The sequence below is a fragment of the Alternaria infectoria genome (genome assembly GCF_024043175.1).
Source record: "Alternaria infectoria strain BMP 0036 chromosome Unknown scaffold_4, whole genome shotgun sequence".
Taxonomy (NCBI): Eukaryota; Fungi; Ascomycota; class Dothideomycetes; order Pleosporales; family Pleosporaceae; genus Alternaria; species Alternaria infectoria.
Genome location: NW_026250693.1, coordinates 355,084 through 381,473, shown reverse-complemented (window position 1 = coordinate 381,473; position 26,390 = coordinate 355,084). Strand labels below are relative to the sequence as shown.

General features: G+C 53.3%; 10 protein-coding genes across 10 annotated transcripts; 5 read left to right on the top strand and 5 right to left on the bottom strand.

Annotated features, from left to right (window-relative positions):
* Window positions 1-956: 956 nt before the first annotated feature.
* J4E92_003116 (uncharacterized protein) lies at window positions 957-1,610 on the top strand (the record flags this gene model as incomplete). Its single annotated transcript, XM_051494515.1, has 2 exons — window positions 957-1,070; window positions 1,122-1,610. 2 exons carry the CDS (start codon window positions 957-959, stop codon window positions 1,608-1,610), a joined length of 603 nt encoding a protein of 200 aa, XP_051354808.1.
* A 5,373-nt stretch (window positions 1,611-6,983) lies between these two features.
* Window positions 6,984-7,838, bottom strand: J4E92_003115 (uncharacterized protein; the record flags this gene model as incomplete). The annotated part of the gene is made up of 1 exon (XM_051494514.1): window positions 6,984-7,838. The coding sequence occupies one exon, from the start codon at window positions 7,836-7,838 to the stop codon at window positions 6,984-6,986; it is 855 nt and encodes a 284-aa protein (XP_051354807.1).
* Window positions 7,839-8,495: 657 nt separating this feature from the next.
* J4E92_003114 (uncharacterized protein) lies at window positions 8,496-11,303 on the bottom strand (the record flags this gene model as incomplete). Its single annotated transcript, XM_051494513.1, has 2 exons — window positions 8,496-10,692; window positions 11,299-11,303. The coding sequence occupies 2 exons, from the start codon at window positions 11,301-11,303 to the stop codon at window positions 8,496-8,498; spliced, it is 2,202 nt and encodes a 733-aa protein (XP_051354806.1).
* Window positions 11,304-12,406: 1,103 nt separating this feature from the next.
* On the bottom strand, window positions 12,407-13,095 carry J4E92_003113 (uncharacterized protein; the record flags this gene model as incomplete). Its single annotated transcript, XM_051494512.1, has 2 exons — window positions 12,407-12,939; window positions 12,993-13,095. 2 exons carry the CDS (start codon window positions 13,093-13,095, stop codon window positions 12,407-12,409), a joined length of 636 nt encoding a protein of 211 aa, XP_051354805.1.
* Window positions 13,096-15,217: 2,122 nt separating this feature from the next.
* J4E92_003112 (uncharacterized protein) lies at window positions 15,218-16,071 on the bottom strand (the record flags this gene model as incomplete). Its single annotated transcript, XM_051494511.1, has 4 exons — window positions 15,218-15,314; window positions 15,362-15,786; window positions 15,841-15,931; window positions 15,977-16,071. The coding sequence occupies 4 exons, from the start codon at window positions 16,069-16,071 to the stop codon at window positions 15,218-15,220; spliced, it is 708 nt and encodes a 235-aa protein (XP_051354804.1).
* A 415-nt stretch (window positions 16,072-16,486) lies between these two features.
* On the top strand, window positions 16,487-18,064 carry J4E92_003111 (uncharacterized protein; the record flags this gene model as incomplete). Its single annotated transcript, XM_051494510.1, has 1 exon — window positions 16,487-18,064. One exon carries the CDS (start codon window positions 16,487-16,489, stop codon window positions 18,062-18,064), a length of 1,578 nt encoding a protein of 525 aa, XP_051354803.1.
* A 183-nt stretch (window positions 18,065-18,247) lies between these two features.
* J4E92_003110 (uncharacterized protein) lies at window positions 18,248-19,495 on the bottom strand (the record flags this gene model as incomplete). Its single annotated transcript, XM_051494509.1, has 2 exons — window positions 18,248-18,887; window positions 18,963-19,495. 2 exons carry the CDS (start codon window positions 19,493-19,495, stop codon window positions 18,248-18,250), a joined length of 1,173 nt encoding a protein of 390 aa, XP_051354802.1.
* A 1,326-nt stretch (window positions 19,496-20,821) lies between these two features.
* Window positions 20,822-21,661, top strand: J4E92_003109 (uncharacterized protein; the record flags this gene model as incomplete). Its single annotated transcript, XM_051494508.1, has 1 exon — window positions 20,822-21,661. The coding sequence occupies one exon, from the start codon at window positions 20,822-20,824 to the stop codon at window positions 21,659-21,661; it is 840 nt and encodes a 279-aa protein (XP_051354801.1).
* Window positions 21,662-22,082: 421 nt separating this feature from the next.
* J4E92_003108 (uncharacterized protein) lies at window positions 22,083-23,202 on the top strand (the record flags this gene model as incomplete). Its single annotated transcript, XM_051494507.1, has 3 exons — window positions 22,083-22,085; window positions 22,134-22,847; window positions 22,900-23,202. The coding sequence occupies 3 exons, from the start codon at window positions 22,083-22,085 to the stop codon at window positions 23,200-23,202; spliced, it is 1,020 nt and encodes a 339-aa protein (XP_051354800.1).
* An 817-nt stretch (window positions 23,203-24,019) lies between these two features.
* On the top strand, window positions 24,020-25,957 carry J4E92_003107 (uncharacterized protein; the record flags this gene model as incomplete). Its single annotated transcript, XM_051494506.1, has 7 exons — window positions 24,020-24,212; window positions 24,281-24,303; window positions 24,394-24,411; window positions 24,471-24,774; window positions 24,830-25,590; window positions 25,644-25,840; window positions 25,888-25,957. 7 exons carry the CDS (start codon window positions 24,020-24,022, stop codon window positions 25,955-25,957), a joined length of 1,566 nt encoding a protein of 521 aa, XP_051354799.1.
* Between the last annotated feature and the right edge of the window lie 433 nt (window positions 25,958-26,390).

Genomic DNA, 26,390 nt, shown 5'->3' with positions numbered 1-26,390 from the left:
CTCGTGGGTATCTTGCGACTACTGCGCCCGTCTCGAAGAGTGTACGATTACTCGCAGCGGCTCAGACCCCTTTAGCGCACCTACAGCTGCCTTCGCCCGTATCACAGGCCCGGTAACAATCATCACAGATGTCCAAGATGAAGATGAATTTGGAGAAGGGCGTCCTGAGTGTAAGATTCAGCTCGGTAATGGCACATTGATTGCAGCGTATGCCATGTTTGACTTTGTTAGACACGAGTCTTGCAGTGTGTTGATGATTACGCCACATTGGGGCTTATGTATTGAAGAGGTCGAACAAACGACGGACACATATGTCCGGATTGGAATAGTTGAAGTTACAAGAGGATTGTCATGGCGTGTGGGTGAAAAGAGAGAGGAGCCTCTAGCTGCTGCGGATCATTGTCCGCCACGAACTATTACATTACTCTAGTTGTCGTCTATCACGACCCATACTGAAATCTCATCGCAGGTAACTATATATCTAGATCAACACCAACTAAAGACGTCTGCGTCATACTCAGTGATCGGCAACTCGTGGTCCTACTCATTCGGCCCAGCAACCCAAGCCAACACGTGAAAGACAACAGAAGAAACTTGAGCAGTATTTGCCCCGCAATTGATGACTGGAATGGACATATACGGACGATACCCACACCGCAGCGGGTTGCAGTGCAAACGCTTCAGGCAGCTCTGATTCGTCGATCGCTCACCTTTACTTTGAGATATCGGTCACGCGACGGTCGCTACTTCCACAACACCCTCTCCTCCCTCTTTCGATCAGCCCTTTTGCTTCATTACCACGTTTCCCGACACCCCGCCCACTCTCGCATTTCTCTCTTCGTTACCACCTTACCGCCAGGTTACTACCACTTTCCACGATCTCCCTCTCCACACGAGAATCGCCGCCCATCCACTCGCCTTCCATCAACACCCACAACCCCGCATCCTCCGACAACATGTCCCCGCCGACCCCCCCACCCAACGACAGGTCCATGTTCGGCACATACCTCCCACTCTCAGCGCGCCACGGCGTCCAAGCAGCCCGTGGTCTGCCGCACAACTCCGGCCCCGTACGTTCACTGGACCTCGACGCAGTCGTACGCGTCTCAGTCCACTAACAGCAACCAGATGTTCAACCCCCACACCCGGATCAACCAAGCAATTATTCACTATGCGCATTCCGCCACTCCATGACCGAGCTCGAGACCAACCACCGCAGCGCTCTCGAGACCAAAGACGCTGAAATGGCAAGCCTACAGCAGCGCTTCAACGGACTAAACACACTGCAAAGGTCCACCAAGGCTCGAATCGACGACAAAGTCCTATTGCAGGGCAAACTGCAAAACGACATGAAGATACTGAAGCGGGAACTCGCGGCTGAGAAGGCGAAGAAGGGTGTTGTCGACCAGGATATGGAAAAGCGGTTGGTTGAGGTGCGACAGCAGAACGCTTTGTTGACTGCTAAGGTGTTTGGGCTCGAGAAGGAACTTTCGGATAAGAGGGCGAGAAGGAAGAAGAATAGGGATGCGAAGAAAGAGTTTGAGGTTATGAAGACGAAGTTAGGGGATATGGTGAGGGGGAAGGAGGTTAAGGTTGAGGTTGTTGAGTAGGGGGTGGCTGCGGGTTTGACTGGCTTGAGGGATGGATGTGAGGATACATCGTGTAGGTTCTTGGATGCGATGAATGGGCTTGATAGGAGCTGGTCTGGGGTATTTGTATGCACTGTTGCATCATAGTTGGCTCCTAACTTCTCTCATTGTATTACCTGTGTTGACCACCACCCTGTTGTAGAAGTGCTTCTCGCCGCTGTCTCATTCTTGTCTCTTCCATCTCCAACCACTCCACCTCCCTCTTCCTCTGCGCTTCAAGATGCGGTGAAATATGCGAGCCCGGACAGTTTTCCCCCTTGTCTAGTGACATGCCTTCATTGCAGCGACTGCCTCCATCGCCTACTTCAACCACCCCATTCTCATGCCTTGGTCTATGTGGATTCACACCGGGACACATCAACTCCTTCGATGGGTCTTCAGCCTTGAGTTCATGCGCTCCAACCCCGTTCAACAGCGATAGATCTAATTCTTGAGTGAGGCCTTTGCCAGATATCTCTTGGTAGTGCGTTTGGTATGCGCCAGATGTTGGTGCGACTTGATCCACGTCGAGGACTGCTTTGTTCCCGTCGCCTTCTCTTTTAGCCAATTCTTCTTCAGTGAGAACGGCGGTGGTATCGCGTCGGGAGCGCTGTTTGTGGCGCCAGATGTACCAGCCCACTATCGTAAGTGCAAGGAGGAGGACGCCGCCCATTGCTATGCCGGCGATTGAACCACCCTGGAGGCTTGGGCTCATAGCTTCCGGTGTTGCAGTTATCGATGGCATAGTTGAGATGGAACCACTACTTCTTTGTAGTGAAGTTGAGATGGATCTACTACTCTGTAGTGAGGCTCCTGTGCTTGTTCCCCATGTTTCCACCACCGTCGACTCGCTAGTGGGTGGGGCATCAGTCGCCAATGAGGTTGCGCTTTCTGTCCGACCATCGTTGACGGTGTGGAACGCGAATCCCTTATATGTCAACATGGAAATAGCATACCCGCTCGTCGTTATATCGTAGGCTCCTTTCGTAAGAGTTATGTTGGGTGGAAAAGAAAGAGCTACTACTGGTTCGAGTAGAATTTCGAATACGACCGCTGCCGAATACTTTGAGGCCAGTGCATCCCACGTGTAGATCCCCGATTCAAATTTGTTGTCGATTACTTTAGTCGTAGGCGTAAGAATGATCGAGGTAGACCATGCTTGAGGCGAAATGGCGGCTACAGTACATTGCGCCCCCAGTTGTATACACTCGCGATCAGTCACTTTCGCTGTTGATGTTGATGCTGACATTGGTGCAGTAGACCAGAGGCGCTGCACTTGGGCCGTACAATGGTGAGTGATATCTGAATGGCGTAAAAGTCTACAAAGACAGTCAGAGAGTCGGGGAAGACAGTTAAGAAGAAGGTAACCTGGATGAGTTGCCAGCTAATCACTGCATTACCCTCCTGCCCATTTAGACTCCCGAATCTCATTCTAATCCCAGCGAGCCTCTCTGTTCATAGTACCCGTCTGTGCAACAGTAGCTCCAATCATTGTGTGTTACGGTATTGCGACGCGCAGGTGATTGGGACACGAAGGCGCTACCGCGTTGAACTAACGAATTGACCCGTACATAGGGTAGCACTGTTGTTAAAGACCAGTCGACGCAGTAGCGACCAAACGGCATCTCGCATATGTTCCTTGCAGTTCTCGAGGTACTGCGATAACAACATGCAGCGCAGGCCTCGTTGAGGCTGTACGCCTGCAGGCTGCCACCATGACCAGGATATATAGACTGCACCTGCATTAACGCTTGTTTCATCCGATACCACAGATATGCCCGAGACATCACAAGAGATCGGTAAAAGGCCCAACGAGCGACGTCGTCCGACTATATGACGTTCGTTTGATAACTTTCACTACCTAGGTACTTGCTGTATGTTGAGCGACACAAATATCGCCTTTCGCCTCTGCATTATCAGCTCTCCCTACTTCATCAACATTCCTACCCCCTTGCATCAAAAGCACCTCCTGTCCTTTTCACATTCTCTTTTCTTCCATCTCCAGCCATTGCACTTCTCTCTTCCTTGGCGCTTATATGTGTGGCGAGACATGCGAAACCCTATCATCCCCGGCCGTGGCTGGCACCTCCTTGTTCCCCTCATCGTTTGTTCCACCCACTGCGGCATTCGGTAATCTTCCCGAGATATCATCGGATTCAAGCCCATGCGTCTCCCCTGTGTTCGAGTGCGAAGGGTCAAGCTGTTGTGCGTGACTGTCGCCAGACGTTTCTTGATGCGCGCCGGATGTAGGGTTGTCGGAGAGTATCTTCTCATCATCTCGTCCCGTGTGCCCTTCGGACCCAAGGGTATTATTGCTTGTAGCAGACTTTGCGCGTCTTCTCCGACGCCAGAAGGACCATCCACCTATTATGAACACAAGGACCAGGACACATCCTACTGCTATACCGGCAATAGTGCCGCTTGAGGTATGTTTACGGCGTGAGGTTCGGTTAGGCCGAGGCGACTTGGACGCGATCGGGTCTCCCATTCTCGTTGACGATGGCAAGCTTAGTGACTTCGACTTTGCCAATGCTAGACTCCGTGAGTATGAAAAGTCCGTACGAGTCGAGTACAGAATCGCCATTCCATCTTCTTCGCCTCGGAGGGAGATGTAAAGAAGACCTGATGTCATGGTGGAGCTTGTTTGTAGCGGTGGGGCTTCTGGGAATCGAAGTTCAAGCGTTGGTGTTATGTGTACTGTGATTGTTGCTAACGGGGTATCATCTCTCCGCAGAGTCGTCGTATACGGATCGTCGGTGTTGGTGTTGATCCGTTCGGTTTGCCATGCGGATGTAGACATGTTCAACGTGTTTGCAGAATTCTGATTGTTGCTACCGAGACGCAGCTCAAAAAAAAATAGTTCAATGAACATACGACTGCACGAAGTGAAGACTCGAGATGTAGACCTGGACAGTAACGAAGTGGGTATCTGCTTTGATGTAAAACGATCTAGGATATACTCTCTTATCAGGACCTCACCGTCCCTGTATACAGCCTGAACGAGGCTTGAAGGGCTTCATTGCGGCGAGGTTGAACTCATCGGTCTACACCCGGGTCCAGGGGTAGACATGAGCGCCGAATCTGGTTAAGCTGTTGCTCTTTTGAGCGCTGCTAATATACGGTACTGACTGCGCATTCCATTCATTCGCTGGAAAATCTCGTGCTCCAGTTGGAACTATATGTATCTGAACCAACGGGCGAGAATGCAGCTTGCTGTATACAACGTATGGCCTAGATGTTAGCCACACTTTACGGTTGTAACAGAGAAGGGCTGTAAAGTAGGAGCAGGCGGCATCCTGCGCTAGATGCGCTTGTTGCTCTTCGTTGATTCATGGCAACTGTCTGTACCTAGGTAGGGGTCCTTGTCCAGCAGCGAATTCCATGGTCGCGTTGTCCAATCAGCCTTTTCTGGCCCCCAATTGCCCACATGCGGTTGAGCACTGATTCGATGTTCCTGAGGCCGAAGATGCGGCCAACATCACACATGACCTTCGATCCTTTCGGCCTAGCGGGTGTCGTCTGTGCCTCACAATCATGCTTTCCAATTGTTCGAATTAAAAATCATATTAAGATAGTATGTACTAAACAAGAATGCCATAGAAACCGCAAAGGCGTTATGGACTCTTCCCGCTTGCTTGCATAGAAAGCGTCTCCCTCTTCTTCCGTATCCTCTCCTCCTCCATGTCCAACCACTCCATTTCACGTCGTCTTTGCGCCTCTACATTCGGTGACACTGCAGCACTCCTTACCCCAGCTTCCCCACCAGCGTCGGTCTGATTTACTGGTGTTTGTGGCCTATGAGGGTGCACTGCTGTAATATCTTCCTCTCTTCCATGCGATAGCTCAGCCGGTCTACCATCAGGATGAAGCTCATAAGCCGGTTCATACTGATACGCTGCTTTACTCGTAGAATGCCGTGCTGCATGCGTCGCATATTTAGCGGACTGATTTGGATCCAACTCTTGCGCGGGCATGACTATATCCCCCGGCATTTCTTGATGGTGGTCTGGAATATACGGTTGTTTCTCGGGCGGGGAGTACTGTGGAGGTGGCCCTCCAGTGCTTACGACCCTCGTGCCTTGTTCATCGTCTTCCGAACCTGAAGTTTTCGCTTTCCAACGCTGTCTTCGTCGCCAGAAAAACCATCCTCCGATTATGAGAGCGAGGACGAGTATACCGCCTATAGCGATTCCGGCGATAGCACCGCCTCCCAGACTTGAGCTGCTGCTTTCATTGGCGGATGCGGTTACGGTAGATTGACTGCTATCTCCAGACTGTATTTCACTCGCGCTACTCTCTGAGATTGAGCTGCCTGAGCTGCCTGAGCTGCCTGAGCTGCCAGAGCTAGTGGTCGCATCAGCCGCTGAAGCTGTCGGGTCCTCGCCATCACTTGTGGAAGTTGGTCTTGGGATTTCTGCCGGCGGTATCAAGGTTTGTTCCACAACGCTCGACTCTGACGTGATCGGACTGCGGCGAAGGTATATCTGATCCGGATCTGTCGTAACCGAAATCTCAATACCATTGAAAACATGGTTCTCTCCAACCGTTACAATGTGCGTATCTCCGGGCAGCCTAACACCGCGCGGCGAGGGGTGCGCGACTATCATCAGAGTGCTTGACCAATCGTCTGCGCTGTCTGAGAGAGATATGGTCGTTGGGTAGGGCCAACTGGCAGATCTCCACTCCTCGACGTACCAGGCGTATGTGTTAGCTGGTGAATCGGACATTGCGGGATAGTGCGTGCGACGGCAAAGAGCTGGGTAGATGTATGTAGCTTGGTATAGGATATCGAAACACAAGTTTGCACAACTTTCAAGGTAGAGGGGCAGATAAACCCGTGTCCAGCAGGTCGTTCCAAGATGAATACATCATCGCAGGCGGGCGGGGTACCTCCACACACTGCTGCATATCGCCACGAGCATGACCTTTATGCGATAGGTCAAAGATACAAAGGTACCCACCTACCTACACGTTGAAAGTCATGCATCGGCCCTTCCACACAGGTCTTGTGATGTTCCGTCGAATCAAACGTGGAGATGGTGTTTGCGGCACAGTCAAGCGAGCAAGGCTGTGCATAAAGGACCAACTTCTCATTCGACGATAACATGCTGTGTACCGGTACGGTCAAGGTTGTATCGTCATTCCAATGCATGTGGTAGAGTGGTGGGTATAGAGGTCGCAGTTTGGGTCGCAGGAATGTGTTGGTGCTTTTGACTCGGTGCGATACTTCGGCAGGCAGGAGAGTTTGGAAGATTGTGGTCTTGAGACATGGGCGGGTATAGGTGTGATTCTGTACTACTATGTGTGTACTGGCTTGATACTTTGGAAAGTATAGGTTTTGCTGTGCCTGTACCATCAAGGCGTCGCACCTCCCTGCGCCGCAAGCAACTCTCGCCGCTTCCGCATCCTTTCCTCCTCCATCTCTAGCCACTCCATTTCTCTTCTCCGTTGCGCTTCAACATTAGATGAAAGTGGGTTACTCGTTGCCTCAGTCATATCCGTCATCTCAGCAGCAGATCGTTGCGGAGCGTGATAAGGCGCTGGTGCAGTGTATTCGTCGGGACCGTTCAATAGCTCAGCTGGCTCAGGCTCGGTTTTCAGCTCATGAGATCCATTCATAGCGTATTTGGTGTACTGTGTAGGATCCAGCTCTTGCGTTTCCACCTGTCGACTTCCCGGCATCTCTTGTGGTCGCTCCTTTGTATCGAGTTCTGGTATGCCTCCGTCTCCGCTTCCGTCTCCTGCAATGTGCGCACTAATCCCAGTGCTCGTGACCTTCCCTCTCGTGCGTTTTCTTCTCCGCCAGAAGAACCATCCACCGATGAGCGCGATAACGAGGACGGCTGCAATGGCTATGCCAGCGATTGCGCCGCCTCCTAGCCCTGAACTACCGCTGCCGTTGTCCTGTGACGCCGCTGATGACTGAGGGGTTGATGCGCCGCCGCCGCCTTCCGTGCTCGAGATCGGCGAGCTTGCGGTTGAGCTGGGAGATATCTCAGATGTCGTATCTGACGTTATCTCTGAGCCTATGGTTGAACCAGCCGGCGCGGTGTCAGATGGTACACCACCAATTGCAGATGAGACCCGGGAGCTGGGAGTGATAGTCCGAAAACCATCGTCAGTGCCAATTGCACCAATTAATGAGGAGGAGGAGGAGGTGATCTCTGGGAAGACCGAGCCCTGGCGCCTATCAATGTATGCTCCCCTCATCTTGAGCCGGATCCGCTTTCCCGAGTTAGGATATGAGCGGTTTGTGGTGAAGGCGAGTTTAGCAGAAGAGACAAGCTCCACACTTTCTGGTATAGAGATGAAAGAAAACCAGGCTCGGTATTGCAACAATCAGGCCAGAAGACTCGGGGCGGGCTCCGTAGTGAAACAAGTGCGGCTTTCCCTCCCAGCATGCCAAGCCATTCCGACCGAACACAACCAGGGTAGAAAACCTTGAAGTATCTCTGTGAAACTTCCTAGCCTTACAATAGGCCAGAGATACATGAGCCCGCAGCGAAATGCGCGTGATGGAGCAAGGATCGGTCCTTTCATAGCGCTTGTGTGACTTGTCGACGAATCAACGGTGATGCCGTGATTGCGGCACAGCAAGACTGTGCAGGACGGACTGATATCTTCTTCGGCGCGGGATATCTGCGTTCCAGGATGATCGAGTACCTGTTTGTAAACAGGACACGGCATATATCCTTGGGGTTGATGTTCCGGTGTCCTCCAGGGCTTGTCAAGAGTTAGCACATGATGGAATCCACGAATACCCAACCCACCCTGAATCAAGTAACTCTCTATTCAAAGGCTAAACGTGTAAATACCATATATACGCTCGCTAACACATCGACCCCCCTCTCAGCCCCATCTCCTTGATCAAATCACCCCATCACCACCCAGCGCCCCAGTCAAACTCTTCATCCGCCTCCCCAACAAATCATCCTCACTCGCTAAACTAACCAAACTCTTCCTCCTCCCCCTATCACTCTTCGTCCTGCCCCTCTCCCTTCCAACCCCTCTCGCACCAGCCACACCTTCACCCCCATCTTTCTGCGGACTCCTCTTCCCCTTCCCCAGCACCGTCATCTCCAGTGGTCTATCTTCATCCGCCGAACTCGCCGTCCCGCTCCTACGATGATGTCTTCTGCGACTAAACTTCGGACTTGTGAGTCCGTCAATAGCATCCGCGAGGCCTATCGTGCCGAAGTAATCGCCACCTTCCCTTCTCCTTGTGCTCGTGCCCGCGGCAGGCGTATATCCCGGTGTCTCGGCATCGTATCCATACCTTCTCGAGTCTGTTTCTTCGAAAGCTTCGGTAATCCATTTTCCGCATTTGAAGATATACTTCCAGCCTTCGGGGAATACACCGACGAATTGGAGGAAACCGTGGCTGATACTGGGGACGAGATCGACTACGACGCTATCTTCTTCGTTGAAACTGCCTCGTGCCCAGTCTAGTCCTAGCTCTTTCGCTGCGACCCATTCTGCGCGTTTAGCTTGTCTGAGCCGCCCAGCGAAAATGACAGTGTCGTCGACCAGGGGGTCGCGCTCGCCTGTCAACATCCAAGTGCGTGGGAACTTCGCTAGGAGGGACTCTGGTGCTAGGAGCGGGGAGAGCAGGTAGTCTGTACTGAAATCGGGGCGGTGGTGGGGTCCGATGTAGAGGATTATCATGGCGCGCATCATTTCGGGGGTGAGAATGCGGTCGTTGAAGTAGGATATCATGCTGGACATTGCGAGGCGGGTTTTGATGGCTGTGGCGGGTGGTGCGGGAGTGGCAGCGGCACCAGGAGTGGGAGGTTGGGTTGCGAGAGGTGTTGGTGGGAGACTTGATTTCTGGCTGGGAGTTTGCTGGAGAGTGGCGGTACTGCTATCTTGACCTGTGTGTGCGGCGGAGAGTTTGATCATGGTCTGGGGAGACGTAATGTCGCCGCCGTTGGCGTTGGGCATAGACCCATTGGCCATGCTCACTTTGGTGCGCTCGTCCTCGCTATCCGAATCATCAGAGCCATACGGTGTGTTCGGTGCGAGTTGTCGGTAATCGTCGCTCTTGTGCCGCAATATAGGTCGATTCGTCTTTCTTACGCGTCGATCGCGGATCAGGGCCATTTGCTCGTCCGTCATCCAATTGCCAATATTCATGTCGAGCGCAGGGTAGATCAACACCACGCCGATCGGTGGTGGTATAGGGGACTCGCCCTGCCATCTCCGCGTCTCGGTGGAACCACTCTGAAGGATCATGAGTATCATGGCCACAGCCAAGTTTCCACCAGCTGAATCGCCTGAGACGACGACCTTCGGCTCTGCTTCTCCTGACAGGCCCATGCAAGTTCCTCTCGACGCGATGATCATGTGATAGACGTCGTAGCATTCGTTCAGTGCATATGGATACGGGTGTTCAGGCGCCTTCTTGTAGTCCAGACTGAGGACAGGCAGTCCCGTCTTGCCAGCCCAGCCCATGAGCTTATCATCGTGATTCCTCGGATTCATAGCAACAAAGCCACCACCAGGGATATCCAACACAACTTTATCCTGCTTCTTCAGTGCACTCCGTGGCCCGTTGAAGTACAGCCATCCTGTCACCGGCTCTTTGTACGAACTAGCCCTCGGTCGTGGTATGCGAATCTGGCGTGGCGGATACACCATCAGCCTTGGTCGCATCATGCTAGTCAATGCGCCTAGATATGGTGTCGTCCCTTTGTTCCATGCAACGCGCAGATGGTCTACGGTGAGAGTTGCTCTGATCTTCCTGACTTTCTCATCCGCCTGCTCAGCACATATCATGTAGTATATGCTGAACACAATCGACAGCAGATCCCTGACTCCTTTCCGTTTTATCCGCATAGCAGACCAGAAGCCAGCGTCCAGCGCAGTTGTAACCCATGTCGCGCGGAAGTATGAACGCGAGTACAGGCTTGCGAGGGGCTCGGGACACTCAAGGCCAACAAGCTTGCCAAAATTGCGGGCGACGTAGAGGTAGAGTAGTGTTATGAGGACGGATTGCCAGACGGTGAGTTTCTTCGAGAGGAGGGCGGATACGCGGCGAAGGATTGGTGGGCCATGGCGATCGCCTCTGTGCGTCTGTTAGGATACAATGATGCGGTTGTAAGAGTAGATGTTTGCTTACCTGTAGAGGTAGAAGGACCAAAAGGACACTACAGCCAGTACTTGTATCTTCCTAAATTGCACCGACGGCCGTCCCAATACATGGTCTATCATGACTGTACTTCTCTCCCAGCACAAACAGCTATATCGAACCCAGTGGATACAGTCGCAGCTCTACTGTGCGTCATGGAAGGCGTCAAGTCGGGTCTCCACGTGGTGTCGCAGGGCTTACGATGTCGGTAATGCGTGTGTTGTAATTCGTAAGCATGTGAATGTCACGTCGCAATGTCAAACCCGGTGTGGATCCGTCTGGGGTAACGGGGAAAGGCGTGGAAATGGGGGAAGGCCAGGTCAGCCGTCCTGCGTGGTTTGTCCATGACTACAGGAATAGCCGTTCAGCCCGTCGACAAGCGGCGGCGCATTAGCTGGTTTGAGGCTGTGTGGTTGGGTGAGCGTCGAGCATGTGACAGGTTTGTGGAGGAAGCGTGCGTGCGCTGCCATCATGTGAAAGCCAAGCTATGACACGTTCTCGGCTTTGTTGCATGTTCGCCCCGAGGAGCCTAATCGCGCTAACGTCATCCGCCTCAGCCGCAGTTCAACCGCCAACGTTACCGCCTGTCACGTTCTCTTCGTGAGAACCTCACATGATTACCTGCGACGATGTCATGTGCTATAGCGCTCTATGAAAGAGATGTTGGTGCTGGGTACTTGGTGTGCCGGCTGCGAGAACAGAAGTCACGCTCACGATACTACCACTACTCACCACTTTTCGCGTCTGCTTCACTAATCTTAATCTCGAAGTATACAGATTACCTTTTGTTTCTCATGAAGAACTGTAAACGCATTGATGCCATCGTATTTCTCTAGTCATGTCTAGAAGCTGCCACAAAGCTCAGAGCACATCAGATCGTGGATGCTTCAAGGATCAAACCAAAACATCCCTCTCATCCTTCCACCAAGCCCTGTCACTATTCTTCTACATCTCTTCAACAACAGATCTGGCCGCATCCCTTCCCACCTCAGCCATATGATCCAACATCTCCTTCGTATCAATCGCCCTCCTCTTGAAAAGAAAGTCTTTTTAATTTCTGTATGAGTGACTCCTCCCGTGCCACCGCCTCAGCACTCCCAACCAGATTATTCAATCTAAACCCGTATGGCAACATCGCCCTCGCCTTCTTCGGCACTTCTTCCATAGCTTTGACACTCCCTCATACCGCGCACAAATCTTCACCTCTTTGATCTGGCGATTGATATGGATGGGTGGAGGAATGTAACCGGGGGCATACGAGTGGAGAGTATATACCGGCGCTGGAGTCTATGTGCTGCCTAAAACACTCAAGACACAGGAGCTGTCCGCACTCAAGACAACATGCGTTTTCGCTTTCTGGGAACCGGGTTCGACTACAGGCTATCCATGCGTCGCCTATATATTTCGCTTCTGAGGACAGTGTTGCTGTGTGCGCGCGTTTAGCGTGTGCAAAGTATTTAGTGAAGGAAGAATTGAGCCAATAGTATGGCTTCGAGCGAGAATGTGCGCACGAAAGGGATGCCAACATAATGTTCATGTATGCGAATGATGTTTCGTTCTCATGTCTTTTCATTGTCCCATGGACTCTTATACTCGTAACTCTATTCTACCCCCAGCTTTTCTACTCCAACCCATGTTGACATCCAACATCTTAGTTGCACCTTCCCCACTTGCTCTGGCACCAGTTGGCCTTTCCGCAGAAGTCCTCACCAGAGCCACAGAAGTTAGATCCCGAGCAGCAGAGGTTGTTACCACACTTCTTGTTGACAATAGGACCGCACGTCTCTCCCTCACCCGAAGTACCCTTGGGCGCAGTAGGCTCAGCAGGCGCCTTCTGGTTGTCGCACTTTCCGAAGCCAGCCTGGCAGCCGTCGCCGCAGTAGAGGTTCTGGTCCTGGATATCGTTCTTGGGGCCGCAGTGGCCGGCGGACGAGCAGCAGCGGTAGAAGAAGCCGTTTGCGCCGGCGCCGGGGCAGGTGACGCCGCCTTGGGCGTGGCCGCAGACGTCGATCTCGGGGACGGCGGTGGGGAAGGTGGTTGCGGGCGAGGTTGCTTGCTTGGTCGCGGAGGTCTTCATCGTGGTTGGGGTGGGCTTGCAGGATGAGGAGGCGCCGGAGAAGGGGTGCATGCAGTTCTTTGCGTCGCAGTGGGCGGGAGTGGTTCCGCACCAGCCGTACTGGGAGCCTGTGATGCATTATTAGCAGGAATTCGAAGATACGAGGGTATTGTAGACTTACAGCACTCGTTGGCAGCGCACTTGGCGTTTCCATTCTGGGGTCCGCAGTTACCAGCAAAGGCAACCGAGACCAGCGAGAGGAGGGCGAAAGCTGAGAAGCGCATCTTGATTATGATTATTCTATGTCGAAATAATTGACCGTGTAGAAGCGAGTGGACTGTCGAAACGATAAAGAGTCGACGAAAAGATGCGTGAATTAGACAAACGACCTTGACGATAGATAGTGAAGAAACGAAACCCACAGTTAGCAGCGAGCTCAGCTCTTTAACAACAGCCCCTCTCGTATTGACCCATGGCCCACGCACCCAATAAACACCGCCCGCCCTACCGCGCTCGTACATCTCCACATGGACTGACGCTGTCCACAAGCCCTAGGCCCGCGCTACGAGACCGCCAGCGCTGAGGCGCATGTCAAATACGGCCGCTCGTGCCTGAACGCACGGATGCGACGTCTCCCCAAAGCGTGCAGGTTCGGAAATTTACCAATGGCAAGTTTCGGCCAGACTGATCGGGAAGGCCGGCATCTCACTCACACGAGGTTTAAGGTGATTACATCGTGATTGCGGGTTCGCTTGTTGATCGTTATGTCGCGGAAGATCTACTGGATCGTCGCCGAACGACAGCGTCATGGAAACCCAATTCTCGTTAACCGTTGAACGCGAAAAAGAGTTACTTTCTATGCGAACCAGACGGCGGGTTGGGAAGATTTGCGACGAGTGGGAACAGTCGAGGGGATCAGCCCTAAGGAATCAAGCATCTCGCTAAATGCTGACTAGCTGGGCCGGACTCGACGCAACCCCTGACTCTCCTCTCTCTGCAGTGGTACAAAGCTTTGAGGCGTGAGCTTAGCAGGCAGGCGAGTCCCAGCTGGAATGTTGGATAGTCCGTACGAATGGCCCAGCCCGTGCAGCCCGTTGGCATTTTGTGACGTTGTTGGACGCCTGACTGGGACGTTGGCCGAGTGTAGCTGGTAGCGAGCTCCAAATATAGCTATCGATAGGAGGCCGCATCGAGATGGAGTTGCAGAGAGCTCGGCATGAAGAAAAAGCAGAGTTGCTGGGCTCAGGTGAGCAATGCGATGCTTGGTAGTCTCCTTAGATGGACTGGAAAGTGCGCGCGTCATTGAATACGCGCGGCAGGAGCGCACGAGATGCAGTGTCATGACAAAAGTGGGATGATGGATTGAAGTCGTGGTACTGTAATGTTGTGGAAGGTGCATCGTAGCCGAGGCCCAGAGCCGCATCTCTTAGATGCGGTAAGCACCATATCACGCATGTATACAGGCAGAGGTCTGCAAGTCTCTCCAGCAATGAAACCTACTTGCACACCGCGTTCGTGATACCAAATTCTCCACGCCGTGCAATACCAAACAAAATAAATCTCATTCTCTTACACGCGGCCTTATGCTTTTAAAGTTCTTCGACGGCGGTACATTCCAGCGCACATGCCCATCCAAAAACTCAACCCAGCATCTCCATCTTGGCCCCTCATGCCATGCCTCAACCCCTCCACCTCATTACCTAAAAATTCGCAAAAAAGAAGGTATTTTCCGACACCGGGAATCTGATTAATTGTTAGACCCATGCTTCGAAGTCATGTTGCTGCGATGCGAACTTACCGAACCCGGGCCTTGCCGGCACTGTACAGTGAACTGACTCTGCGAGATGAGAGCGGCAAATCCTAGCCACTAGACCATATCGGAAATTGATGAAAGGATGTGAAGTTAGAACAGATAGATCGTTGGTGGTTGTGGTGGTTAGCGATGCAGTGGTGATGGGTGGGGCGACGGGGAAGAAATTTGGAAACTTCACCGACGAACATGAAGCTAGCGGACAAGCAGGTGGACATTACTGTTACGAAGACACAGAGGCGGGGGTAGATGTGTTTGCTATCTGGTATTTGCTACGGGTTTGCGCTGAGGTGGTGACGAAATGATCAATCAGAGTACATGACTACAATTGAGTTCACCAAGACCTGTCAAAGACGCCCCTACAAGGAAAGACCATGTGAACAAGCTTTAATTCACGAATTCATCACGTCTAAATCATTTTATCGTATATCTCCCAACATGGTATCAACCTAAGAATCCCCATGCCACTCCGTCTCGTCATGCGGCCTTAGTATAGCATCACGTTTGTACCACGCAAACCAAGCGATGGCCAGTGTAATTATAAGTACCAGGGCTGTCGTCGCTTCAGTCGACACGATCGGGGTCGAGTGAGAGAGTCAGAGCTCTGACTTATCGCCTAGAGCAGGTATTTGCTGGTTGAGGTAGGACTCGAGGTGATCGATTTCGTCTGGGTCGGCGGAATGTACCAGGTTCCTGCGCATTGTCAGTAATGGTCTCATCACCCCATACACCTAACGTACTTGTAAGTCCTAAAGTCGACCTTGAAGCCGTGCTTCTCGAGCTCTTCTGCGCTCAGCTTGCCCCACTTGTGCGCAACCACTTGGTCAGCGTCGCCGTGGCCCATGAAGATGGGCGTCTTCTGGTTCGGGTTCTCGGTCGGAATCATGTCCTTGATCTTCTTCTGCAGCAGGAGGTAGCAGCTCAGACCGAAAATGCCTCCAAGCTGCTCCTTGTATGTCACACCGGACAGCAACGACATAGCGCCTCCTTGCGAGAAGCCTCCAACGACTACGCGGTTGGCGGGTATGCCCTTTGCGACTTCTTGGTCGATAAGGGAGTGGAAGTATTTCTGGGACTCGACGATGCCCTTTTCGTCTTCGTCGCGGTCGTCGAGCGTGCTGAGCGACTTGATGTCGTACCATCCTGGCATGCTCATGCCCATGTTCTGTGTCGCGTATCAGCGATATTCGTGTGCTTGCGTCCGAGTTGGTCAACGAACCAGGGTGATCGGGATGTTGGGCGCATTGGGGAAGATGAAGGAGACTTCCTCGAACTTGCTGCGTCGGCGCCAGTTCTCCGCGAGGAATATCCTACGCTGGTTAGATGTACACATTCATAATGTTGAGTCTCCTTACCAGCCAGCCCCGCTGTCACCCAGTCCATGCGCCACGATGACAGTAGCGGTGTGCCGCTTGAGCGCGGGAACAACCAAGGGCGCCTTGTGAGCCATGATGAGCTTAGTCTGAACGCGTTCAAGAGGTGTCGAATCGATAGTATAGATAGACGTGGGGTAGCTCTGATCAGAGGTGACGGACTCGCGACAAAGTGGACCTCGGCGCGTCCTCGTCATGCGCGCTAAGGCAGGGACAAGGGCCAAAGCTCCAATCATCGTCATCGACGTCATGATACCTGCCTTCACCATTCACGCGTAGTTTCCCCTTTCCGGCCACTCACCCTTCACTTTTCGAGGTTTGTAGCTCACGAGATACCTCAAGTAATCCTGTTCTATCACCCGTCTCCAATTCGTTTGCCCAGCACATCTCCTCACTATTGCATTCAAACTTCCTTATAAGCGACTGCTGGCATTGCGCCCAAGCCCATTGACGATCTCATCGAATCGATTTGCCATCTCCACTATACCAAGCATGGCACGAGCAACCAGGAGCTCCGCCAGGGCCGATGCCGTGCAAGCGCCAGCCATTGACCAAGAACCAGTACAACTCTCGAGTCCACCGACTACCCCAGAAGCGCGCAATGGACGAAAGAGGAAAGCAGTCAAGGTCGAAGAGACGCCAGACGCGACTTCCAAGAAAGCGCCCGTCACACCAAAGAGCACCAAACGCGCAAAGAAGTCGGCCGTGAAGCAGGAGGATATCAACGAACTCCCACACAATCTTGGTGCTATCCCCAGTCTTCCCATCAAGAACGAGGAAGACGAGAGTAAACCTTCAGCCAAGAAGCCTAGGAAGTCTGCAAAGACAGCAAAGCCGAAGAAGGAGGAAGTCGACGACCTCGTTACCAAAGCGACTTCCACCACCGACGCGTCGCCGAAGAAGAAGAGCAAGGCCAAAACAGGTGGCTACGGCCTTACTCCAGGCCAGACCCCATACCCAAACTACCCTCATCCTACGGCCGAAGAATGCGAAGAGGTGACGCGTCTCCTGTCTAAAGTCCACGGCAAGGTCGAAGCACCCAAGACCATCCCCGCACCTTCTCTTGAAGTCTCTGGTTGCGGAGAGGTACCGTCTGTCCTCGATGCGCTCATTCGGACGCGACTTTCAGCGGCCACATCCGGCACCAACTCATCACGCGCATTCGCCGGTCTCGTTGCAAAGTTCGGCATTCTGCAAGAAGGCGTCGGCAAAGGCAGTGTAGACTGGAACAAAGTACGACAAGCAGACCAGAAGGAGATTTTCGAGGCGATCAAGAGCGGCGGACTCGCAGACGTGAAGAGTAAAGACATCAAGAAGATCCTGCAAATGGTCTGGGAAGAGAACCAGGCACGGCGCGACGAGCTGCTTTCCTCATCAGACAAGGCTCCCGGTTCAGCGAACGAGGCCGAAGGCGAGAAACATGCAGAGATCGAGAAGGCAGATCAGAACATCGTCTCACTCGACCACCTGCACCTCCTCTCCAACGACGATGCCTTCAACGCACTAACAAAGTACCCCGGCATCGGCCCCAAGACAGCATCCTGCGTCCTCCTCTTCTGCCTCCAACGCCCCTCCTTCGCCGTCGACACCCACGTCTTTCGTCTCTGCAAATGGCTAGGCTGGGTGCCTCCCCCAGGCGATCCCGCAGGCCTCGCACCCGGCGCAAAAGGCACCTTCGCAGGTGCAAACCGCAACTCAACATACGCGCATTGCGAAGTCAGGGTTCCGGATCACCTCAAGTACCCGCTTCACCAACTGCTCATCAAACACGGGAAGAGCTGTCCTAGGTGTCGCGCGATAACGGGTGAGAGTAGTGAAGGATGGGGTGAGGGGTGTCCGATCGATCATCTTGTTCAGAGGACTGGTGGGAGGAAGGAGGGTGGTGGCAGTCCTGCTACGGGAGCTGGGGGCAGTGCGAAGAAGGCCAAGGGCAAGAAGAAGGTTGTGGATGAGTATGAGAGTGATGCGATGAGTAGTGGGTTGAGCGACGCGGAGAGCGATGTGTTGAGTGATGTGGTTAGCGATGCGGAGGTGGAGGAGTCAGAGGCGGAAGCATCAGCGTCTGAGTGAAGGGAATACGGAAATTTCTCACCATATCAGTGCATTTATTTCGGTACATGACGCCAAGGCCTGGGGCCGAGGGTCGATTTCTTCATATGTACACTATCTTCTTATATATTTTCAAATCTAGCATACCACATCGCATCCTGCTCCCTTTTTTCCTTTTTTCCTTCTCTCCTCCCCTCATATATCTTACTCCTCCGTCGCAGGCGCCTTGAGCACCTCATCCAACCTCACCACTGTCGCACTAAACGGCGTATGCAACCCCTCCGCCCGCCCATCATACGTCTCGCCCCCATAAACCAACAGATGATTCGGCCTCTTCGCGAAAATCTGAATCGCCCTACTATACACCGCACCCGCAGGCGTCATGTGCTCCTCCCACTTATCAATCGCGCCGCCCGCGGAATTCGTATACACCTGCCGCCTATCCGCATCACTCACAATGATCGTACCATTAGGTCCACCCAGCGGGCTCCACACAACATACGGACTCGCATTCGGCACCGTAGCATTATTAACGACAATCGGCCTGCCCACTGAATTGCGGAAGTCCGTCGGTTCATCAGCCATGACGTAATACACAGGATAGTTCTGCCCATACGAGCTCGAGTTCCCAATGGGCAGTTCGTGGACGAGGATCCACTGGTCGAGCGGCGGGATGTACGCTACGACTGTCATGCCCGGGCGGGCGAGGTATTCGTCGTAGGCGACGTCGTTGACGACGGGGCCCCAGGTGCGCAGGTCGGTGCTGGTTTGGTGGGCGAGTTTTTGGCCGTGGAGGGGGTCGCGTTGGTCGGAGTAGTAGGCTATTAGTTCGCCTTTGTATTGGCTGAGGGAGTGGTGTTAGTGTGTGTGTGTGTGTGTTGGAGAAGCGGCGGGAGAGAAGATGGGTGACATGACGTACAGAAAGTAAGGTTCCCAGATCGGAGTCGCGCCATTCGTAGTATTCGGGCGTCCGCCCTCAGCGACATGGCTTACAAACTCCCAAGTCCGCGCTCCATCCGTGCTGGCGTAGAGGTCGATGCGAGTTCCGTTGTTGCTCCAGCTGTTTCCTCCACCTAGGATGGTTCCAGCTTCGTAGCCACCCATTGGCTCTGTCAATTCGGTCAACGCGGGCTGGGCGCTGAAACCCCATCCGTTGACTGTGTCGTGTAGGTCAGATACATGTTCCCAAGACGCGCCGCCGTCTTTCGACTCGAAGATAGGGAAGTAGTTTGGGTTGTGGCCGGAGAGGGAGGCGGTGGCTATGATGGTTCCGTCTTGGAGTTCGGTGTAGCGGGGGTAGGTGATCGATTCGCTGCCCGTGGTTTGGTAGATGGTGTTGTTTGTGAAGAAGCCCCAGGGTTGCGGGAGGGAAGTGTTGCAGGATGGTTGGTATGGGTGGGCTATAGCTGTGTGCGTTAGGGCCGCTGTGGCTGCTAGGATCTTGAACAACATCTTGAAACACCCTCCGATTGCGGTACCAGGAGAGACGTTTAATTGATGCTGGGGTTCAATCGATCGATCGTACCTTCAGCTTAAGTATCTACACTTCATCGTTGACGCCACAGGCTCATCTCTTCCTTCGGCTACAGATGCGCGTCATCACCTTCGACAAAGCTTACCCTCAAGAAGCTATGCGTAGTTCATCGTTGGTACGAGCAGTGGGGATTATACCCGGCGGGCCGTCGATCATCTTGTCGGTTCCCCATGGGGCCTTTTTTGCCGGTGGATGAAGGTCGTACGTCCTCACCTTGTCTGCCAGCTGTTGCTCTGCATGAGTCTTTTTCGTGAGGGGTATACAATGTTTGTCAGGGTTTGGCTGTGTCTCGACGGGTAAGTCGGGTGTGGAGTTGCTGTACGTACTCCGGCTATGTTCGTCGGTTGATGAGTGTGCCTAAACTTATGAAGCGAGCTCAACAACAGTGTTCATGGTCGTCAGAGCTTTTGGAAGTTTTTAGTTGTCATGGGTGACTGAGACGTTGTGGAAGCTTCTGTGGAGTTGCAATCAGTATAATTGTTGCCTCTTCTTCGGATGTTACAGCCACCAATCGGACAAAACTGAGCATGTGATGGCCTCGCCCAGGTTTCCTGACACGGCGTACTCTACTCAAGGGGAAGGTTATATCGAGCTCTGGGGTTAAAGTGAAAGTTTGGGTGCTGCAAGTGCAAACAGCCGCGGCTCTTCAGTCTTTCTTCCACGAACCTCATGAAGGATCGGAAAGTGGAGATATTGCTGCATGAATAGCAACACATGCAAGAGCCCGAATCTGGCAACGATCTTCTGGGGTAGTCCAGCAGTCGGTTAGCATATCCGAGCGACATGATGGCGTAAGTCGGCGCTCTGCAGCGTCTTAGGTAAGTATGTACCCCATGGGGTCTGCTCGTCACCTTGCATGATGCAGCAGTGCTCCACAGAAGGATGTCACCTGTTAAGTTTCCGAACAAGTGCCGTGAAGTCCTCGTCCTTGGCGAGTTTCTTCTTCTTGGCATCATTTACTTGAAGTGCCAGGAGACGGTGAAAATGCGACTTGGACTGTATCGATTGGGCGTAGAATCAGAAGCAAGGGGAATGACTCTCTCGAGGTTGTATAGAAGTCTTGGTGTTCTCGTACGGCAGTTGGAATGGGTAATAGCGCCGTAGTATACCAAGAGATCGACTGATGAAGTCGCAAGTATGGGACTTATGGTGAGGTTGAAGGTGAAGTGCGAAAATGTACTTAAACGTCCGCTGCGAGACCGAAGGAAGGCCATCGCAGCCTTCAAGCCTAGGGATCCATGACAATGTTCCGTCCAACCTCTTTCTTCGCGCTTGGCGCTCTGTTGTTCCTCACACTCCTCGACCAGGCTACCGCTGTCACAGCGGGCTGTGGCAAGGCGCCAAGGCTGACCAACGGCGTCCAAAGGGTCACGGTGAACGGCAAGCAACGTCAGTGGACGCTGCGAATCCCGAACAACTATGACAACTCCCACCCATACAAGTTCATCTTCGGTCTCCATTGGCTCAATGGCGACATGACATCCGTTTCGGGCGGTAACGCGCCATACTACGGCCTTGCGGCTTTGGCAAACGAGACTGCCATCTTCGTCGCACCCGATGGTATCAACAAGGGGTGGGGAAACACGAACGGCGAAGACATCACCTTCCTCGACACAGTCCGAAAGGCAGTTGAGGATGACCTATGTGTGGACGAGACGCAACGTTTCTCTCTCGGTTTCTCCTACGGTGGCGCTATGAGCTTCAGTCTGGCCTGCAGTCGTGCGAACGAGTACCGCGCCATCGCCGTCCTCTCTGGTGCAACTCTTTCAGGCTGCAATGGCGGAAACACGCCTATTGCGTACTACGGCCAGCACGGCGTCAAGGACAGCGTCCTACCCATCGCCATGGGAAGAGAGATCAGGGACCGCTTCGTGAGGCTGAACGGATGCCAACAAAAGAATGCACCAGAGCCGGCCAGGAACAGCAGACAGCGTATCAAGACGGTATACGATGGGTGCAAGTACCCGACGCAGTACACTGCTTTCGACGGTGACCATGTTGCGCTTCCTGGTGATGCCGGTAACGATGTTGGGCCGCAGAGCTTCACGCCCAAGGAGGTCTGGAGCTTCTTCTCTCAGTTCTGAGTGGTTTGAGTGGCAGTAGTGGATCCATGGTGCGTGCTATAGGGGATCTGACGACGATGGGAGCGACTGTGGCCGACAGGGGGGTATAAATCAGTATAGCGACAATTGTACATATCTTAGTGTCAGTCTGAGAGGGACGCAATGAAATAAGCCATTGGTGATTTAGAGAAGTGCAAGTAGTAGCAGCTGTGACGTTGAGACAGAATGCTGACACGTTTTCACGCTATATTCTTACGCCCGAGATGTTAGACCGAGAGAGTATCGTCGAAGACTTGGCAGGCGGTTGAGTTAAGAGCGGATGCGGAGGGAGGTTTAAGGGCCAAACGGACCGCACGTGAAGAGGCGCCGCGCTAACCGGCTCCTTCCCCACCAACGCGAATGTCAACACTAACCAGTCGCGTCCCATCTCCACCACAACGTCATGGTAAGCATCAACAATCCGCTGTTATACGCGCATACTAATCATGTCCAGGCGCCTGCGCGCTCCAAGGATGCGAAAGCGACGAAAAAACGAGGCCGGCCTCCGGGCAGTCGCAATTCTGGCGCCGTCGTGAAGGCCAAGTCGAAGCCCGCGCCAAAGCCGGCAGCAGCAAAGAAGGGCAGACCGAAGAAGAGACCAGCCCAGGAAGAAGTCGAAGATGAGCTCTCAATCACTGAACCCGCGCCAACCCAACCCTCGAGACCCCGCAAGCGCAAGTCGGACGAAGTCGCTGAACCTGAAGCCGAGTCGCGCAAACAGTACGCGCAGCTGGAGAACAAGAAGAAGAGAGTACCACAGGAGCAAATAGACACATGGCCACAAGTGCCGCCTCAGGTCTTGGAGCAGATCACGACGGTGATACGCAATGCGAAGAAGGACATCGCCGAGACGCAGCGAGACGAGCGCAGGATCATGGCCGCACACAACACACTCAACCCCCTCGTACGCAAGCTAGCGCGCCAACTAGCAGAGTCGCGGATACCTCCACAGGCCAAAGACATCCATTTCAGCATCGACAAGCTCACGGAGCGCAATGCTCAAGTGTCGCGAGAGGTTACGACAGCCCGGCATTCCAAGCAGCTGCTCAGCGAGCAGGTCAAGATTGCCCAGCACTTGCTGAAGAAGGATGAAGATAACCTGGACGACCTGAAGAAGAACGTCAAGAATTGGAGAGCCGAGTGGAAGCACCAGAAGAAGCATGGACGGGTGCGTGTCTGTCTATTCTAGTCGAGCTGAACGTGTTGCTAACCTGCTGTAGATCCACCCCTTACTCAAAGACGAAGGCAATGCGACGGCCCACGGCGACGGCCCTGACGATATCCGTCTGAAGCGATCAGAACCAGTAGCTTCCTCCCTTCTCGATGCGCCCGATGACGACCTCGCGCCAGTGCTTGCCCAATTGCAACGCAGCCTGGAGAGCATGCAGGGCAACCATACACAGGTCGAGGGTCTCGATATGACCATCACCGACGCGCAAGCAGTACTAGACGACGTCTTGTTCAGGCACGCTGGCGCAGCGCAATATGCTGCCATACAAAATATCGATATGCAGGTCCCATGATGACTTTTGTTCTTTCTATAGCCATGCATGGCTCGGCGCATGGATTGGGCTCTGGGCAGGTGTAGTGAATACGGTACTGGGTTCGATATCAGGGCAGGTGTATGGCGTTGGAGGGCATCGGCGTAATTTCAATACTCTAAAGGAAGCTTTGTGCGAGGCATGGGCTAGGTTAGCAAGGCCCGTACTAGGCCATCCAGCGTGGCGGCTGGCTGGAGTGGGCAGCGAGACCATTCAAGTCTATCAAAATACTCCCAGTTTTAGAACTGCGTTCCGACGATATGGTCTTCGGAATGCGCGCGTTCGCGGCCGTCTCCATCATGTAGTGTAGCAATGCAGGGGCGTGATTGGCTCCACCAGGGCTTCGGCAGAGCGGAGCCACTTCTGCAGCTGCAGCCCTTCTATGCGAAACTTGTGCAAACTACAACATGTCAAGCGCCGCTATCTGAATGCCCCGTCGCGATCACCCGCATTGCAGCGGGAAGCTGTCAAAATCTCCACTAGGAGGGTGGGCGGTGCACTTCTCCGCGATTGGGCCTGCGTTTCTCCGGGTTCTTCCTTCCAAGGTTCGGTTCGGCAAAGCACGCGACCGCGAACATTCACCTGGTCCTTCGTGCTTCTGAAACCACCTCTCCGCCACTCGTCTGCCGCGACTACGGGCCCTGCTGTGCCACCAAAGAACGTGTTCCTGGCGCATCTCGACCTTCTGCGCGCTTTTCGATGCTCGAGTGCGTGACGAGACCCCTGTCGTAACACACATGAACCTGCGCGTCTCCAAGAAAAGCACCCGGCTCTGACACCGACCCACTACCCACACTTGATGTCGGAAGCTGCACGACGATCAAATGGAGCTTCGCCAGTCAAAATGACGGAACCACTAGAAGCCGACCAGGACAAAGTCGCTCCAGAAAACAACGCGCCCAAAACCCATTCACCCTCCAAGAGCAAGCCCGATGCGACCAATTCCGAGGCGTCCGCAAAACCGCCAAAAAAGCGTAGAAAAGTAAATCATGGTAAGCCATCGACGCTGTGTACCCACAAATGCATCCGCAACCCTGCTAACCTATATGCCTTCCTTCAGCATGCATCTACTGCAGACGTTCGGTGAGCCACAGCCAATTCCCCAGCATTCGATACATGCAATGTATTTCCATGTAAGACAATTGTTACTGCTTGCTGACACACACCAATCAGCACATGACCTGTGACCTCGTAAGTGCACTGAGTATCGCCTCGTCTGTTCGCAAGCTGATTGAGCCCGCCCAATGTAGGAGCGACCATGCACACGCTGTGTCAAGCGCAATATTGGACACCTATGTCACGATGAGCCGCGTGAGGGTGTTAAAAAGTCCAAGTCCGAGCCAGAGAATGGCGATGGACAGAGTCAGCCCACTCAGGTCGAATCAACTCCCTCCGATGCCGCATCGACGGCCGCTCCTCCAGTTCCGGACGCAGCGCTAAACCTGGCGCCTCACCCAGTACCTCCTAATAGGGATGCCAGCACTACGTCAGGTACCCAGCCTGACCCCGTATCCGCGCCACAATTACCTGCCCTGACAGCTGGTAGTCAGCCTTGTAAGTTACACTTCTTCTCAGCTCCCCGTCGTAGTCGTCACTGACGCGCCGGAAGTCTTGGGCTACGATGGTTTGCTGTCCTCGTCTCAGAACAACCTTCAGGACATGCAGTTCCATCCCTCATATATGTTCAATACCTCCGAAGTCAGTAATGAGTATAATCTCCTCAACGACTTTCTCAACAACAGCCTCATGGACGACGGTGCATTTTACGGAGGCAATGACTTCCACAGCCTCTTTTCCGATGCCTCACTTATGAATCAGATGGGCTCTCTGAACAGCAACTCTGCCTTTACCTCGAACGCGTCAAGACCTTCGCAATTACTTCCACCTCCCGCGCAAAGTGTCGGTGGCCATGCTGCATCACGGCAAACAGGCGGCGTCCCTACGGACAAGGCAAGAGAGAGATACCTTGTCACGGCCGCTGATCCTGCTGGATCAGACAGTCCTGAAGAGCGCATGAACAAGCTACTCAAGGCCAAGGTCGACGCAGGGCTGCTGAAGCCCTTCAACTATGTCAAGGGTTATGCACGACTAAACCAGTACATGGAGCAGAACCTACAACAGGCATCCCGCATCCGAGTACTGCGCCAACTGGATCGCTTCCGACCCAAGTTTCGAGAGCGCATGCAAAGTCTGACAGATGTGGATTTAGTACGCATCGAGATGTGGTTTGACAAGAGCTTGATGGAGTACGACCGCGTCTTCGCAAGCATGGCTATTCCTGCATGTTGCTGGAGAAGAACGGGTGAGATCTATCGCGGCAACAAAGAGATGGCGCGACTCATCCACGTACCGATGTCGAAGTTGCGAGACGTAAGCGCCAGACCACTATCACTTGGAATATGACTCCAGCTAACAGGATTCAGGGTAATATCGCTCTGCACGAGATCATCGCTGAGCCGTCACTGGTTTCCTACTGGGAGAAATTTGGCGCTATCGCATTCGACCATACTCAAAAAGCCATCCTGACGAGCTGCTCCTTGAAGAACCCCGACCCGCACTCTAAGGATCCCGAGATACGTTGCTGCTTTTCTTTTACCGTCAAGCGCGATGCTTGGAATATGTAAGTGGAGGTGGATATTGCCTCCGAGCTTAGACTGACTGTTGTAGACCGGCGTTGATCGTGGGGAACTTCCTTCCCATCACCGAGGCCACATCGGGGTCGCTACCGGCGTCTTGAGGTTGTCGAAGCCGCACCACAAATCACAACAATGACTTCATCAATCTTCTACAAGTTCAAGAATTCAAGGGAAAGCGAGCGCATTATCTTCAACAGCACCGATTTGAGCGTTTTCGAGCTCAAAGAGTAGACGCTCTTGCGGAAATTTCGCCTGGAACGAGTGTTTTTGTAAAACTTTGCTGTACAATGGGTTGGGAACAGGGTAATGTCTGGCTTGGGTGTCTCAAAACATTGGTCAGAAAGAGTCCGTACATCTCTTGGGAGGGTAATTGCAAGTGCGGCGATGTCCACAGGTTTACTTCAACATGTACATCCTTTTGCCTACCTTCATATCTTCATTCATTCGTTCCTCCGTCTTGCATCCAGTTTTCCTCGCGTCCACGGGTATGCTCCTTCCTGATCACATGCACGTGCGTGTGGAGCCACCTTCCAG